The sequence below is a fragment of the Mya arenaria genome, chromosome 5, assembly GCF_026914265.1.
Source record: "Mya arenaria isolate MELC-2E11 chromosome 5, ASM2691426v1".
Classification (NCBI taxonomy): domain Eukaryota; kingdom Metazoa; phylum Mollusca; class Bivalvia; order Myida; family Myidae; genus Mya; species Mya arenaria.
This window is the reverse complement of record NC_069126.1, coordinates 30036798-30039334: the sequence shown is the minus strand read 5'-3', so window position 1 is coordinate 30039334 and position 2537 is coordinate 30036798. Positions and strand designations below refer to the sequence as shown.

Genomic DNA, 2537 nt, shown 5'->3' with positions numbered 1-2537 from the left:
GGCTGTGTGCGGTTCATTACAATTTGGCGATGGCTGTGTGACCACACCGTTGCTAGTTGGTGATGGCTGTGTGACAACTCAATTGCTAGTTGGGAATGCTTGTGTGACAACTCCATTGCTAGTTGGCGATTGCTGTGTGAACACTATGTTGCTATTTTACAATTGTTGTGTGACAACTCCATTGCTAGTTGGCGATTGCTGTCTGAACACTATGTTGCTAGTTGACAATGCTGTGTAACAACTCCATTGCTAGTTGACAAAGCCTGTGTGAACACTCCATTGCTAGTTGGCGATGGCTGTTTGACAACTATGTTACTTGTTGACAATTGCTGTGTGACAACTCCATTGCTAGTTGGTGATGGCTGTGTGACAACTCCATTGCTAGTTGGCAATGGTTGTGGGCGCTTCATTACTATTTGGCGATGGCTGTGTGACCACTCCGTTGCTAGTTGGCAATGGCTGTGTGACATATCCATTGCTAGTTGGCAATGGATGTGTGTCAACTTCATTGCTAGTTGGCAATGGCTGTGTGCGGTTCATTACAATTTGGCGATGGCTGTGTGACCACTCCGTTGCTAGTTGGCAATGGCTGTGTGACAACTCCATTGCTAGTTGACAATGGATGTGTGAGAGCTCCGTTGCTAGTTGACAATGGATGTGTGACAACTCACTTGCTAGCTGGCAATGGCTGTGTGACAACTCAGTTGCTAGTTGACAATGGGTGTGTGACAACTCAGTTTCTAGTTGGCAATGGCTGTGTGACATCTCCATTGCTAGTTGACAATGGATGTGTGAGAGCTCCGTTGCTAGTTGACAATGGATGTGTGACAACTCAGTTGCTAGCTGGCAATGGTTGTGTGACAACTCAGTTGCTAGTTGGCAATGGCTGTGTGACAACTCAGTTGCTAGTTGGCAATGGCTGTGTGACAACTCAGTTGCTAGTTGGCAATGGCTGTGTGACAACTCAGTTGCTAGTTGGCAATGGCTGTGTGACAACTCCGTTGCTAGTTGGCAATGGCTGTGTGACAACTCCATTGCTAGTTGACAATGGTTGTGTGACAACTCCATTGCTAGTTGACAATGGATGTGTGACAACTCCATTGCTAGTTGACAATGGCTGTGTGACAACTCCATTGCTAGTTGACAATGGATGTGTGACAACTCCATTGCTAGTTGACAATGGCTGTGTGACAACTCCATTGCTAGTTGACAATGGGTGTGTGACAACTCAGTTGCTAGTTGACAATGGGTGTGTGACAACTCCATTGCTAGTTGACAATGGCTGTTAGACAACTCCGTTGCAGGTTGACAATGGCTGTGTGACAACTCCATTGCTAGTTGACAATGGCTGTGTGACAACTACGTTGCTAGTTGGCAATGGCTGTGTGACAACTCCATTGCTAGTTGACAATGGCTGTGTGACAACTCCGTTGCTAGTTGGCAATGGATGTGTGACAACACCGTTGCTAGTTGACAATGGCTGTGTGACAACTCCATTGCTAGTTGACAATGGCTGTGTGACAACTCCGTTGCTAGTTGACAATGGATGTGTGAAAACTCCGTTGCTAGTTGGCAATGGCTGTGTGACAACACCATTGCTAGTTGGCAATGGCTGTGTGGCAACTCCGTTGCTAGTTGGCAATGGCTGTGTGACAACTCCGTTGCTAGTTGGCAATGGCTGTGTGACAACTCCGTTGCTAGTTGGCAATGGCTGTGTGAAAACTATGTTGCTAGTTGACAATGGCTGTGTGACGACTCCATTGCTAGCTGGCGATGGCTGTGTGACAACACTTTTTCTAGTTGGTGATGGCTGTCTGACAACACTATAGCTAGTTGGCGATGGTTGTGTGACATCTACAAAGCTTTGCAAGCTGGCAACTACATTGCTTGTTTGCATTGACTGTGTGACATCTACATTGCTTGGTTGCATTGACTGTGTGACATCTACATTGCTTGTTCGCATTGGCTGTGTGACATCTACATTGCTTGTTCGCATTGACTGTGTGACACCTTCTTTGCTAGTTGGCAATGGCTGTGTGACAACTCAGTTGCTAGTTGACAATGGGTGTGTGACAACTCAGTTGCTAGTTGGCAATGGCTGTGTGACAACTCAGTTACTAGTTGGCAATGGCTGTGTGACAACTCCATTGCTAGTTGGCAATGGCTGTGTGACAACTCAGTTGCTAGTTGGCAATGGCTGTGTGACAACTCCGTTGCTAGTTGGCAATGGCTGTGTGACGACTCCATTGCTAGTTGACAATGGCTGTGTGACAACTCCGTTGCTAGTTGACTGTGTGACACCTTCTTTGATTGTTCGCATTGACTGTGTGACACCTACATTGCTTGTTTGCATTGACTAAGTGACACCTACATTGCTTGTTCGCATTGACTGTGTGACACCTATATTGCTTGTTTGCATTGACTAAGTGACACCTACATTGCTTGGTTGCATTGACTCTGTGACATCTACATTGCTTGTTCGCATTGACTGTGTGACATATACATTGCTTGTTCGTATTGACTGTGTGCCACCTACA

General features: G+C 46.3%; 1 protein-coding gene across 1 annotated transcript; it reads left to right on the top strand.

Moving 5' to 3' along the window:
* Window positions 1-521: 521 nt before the first annotated feature.
* On the top strand, window positions 522-1289 carry LOC128235608 (uncharacterized). The gene has a single exon (XM_052950416.1). It carries the CDS (start codon window positions 522-524, stop codon window positions 1287-1289), a length of 768 nt encoding a protein of 255 aa, XP_052806376.1.
* The last annotated feature ends 1248 nt before the right edge of the window (window positions 1290-2537 follow it).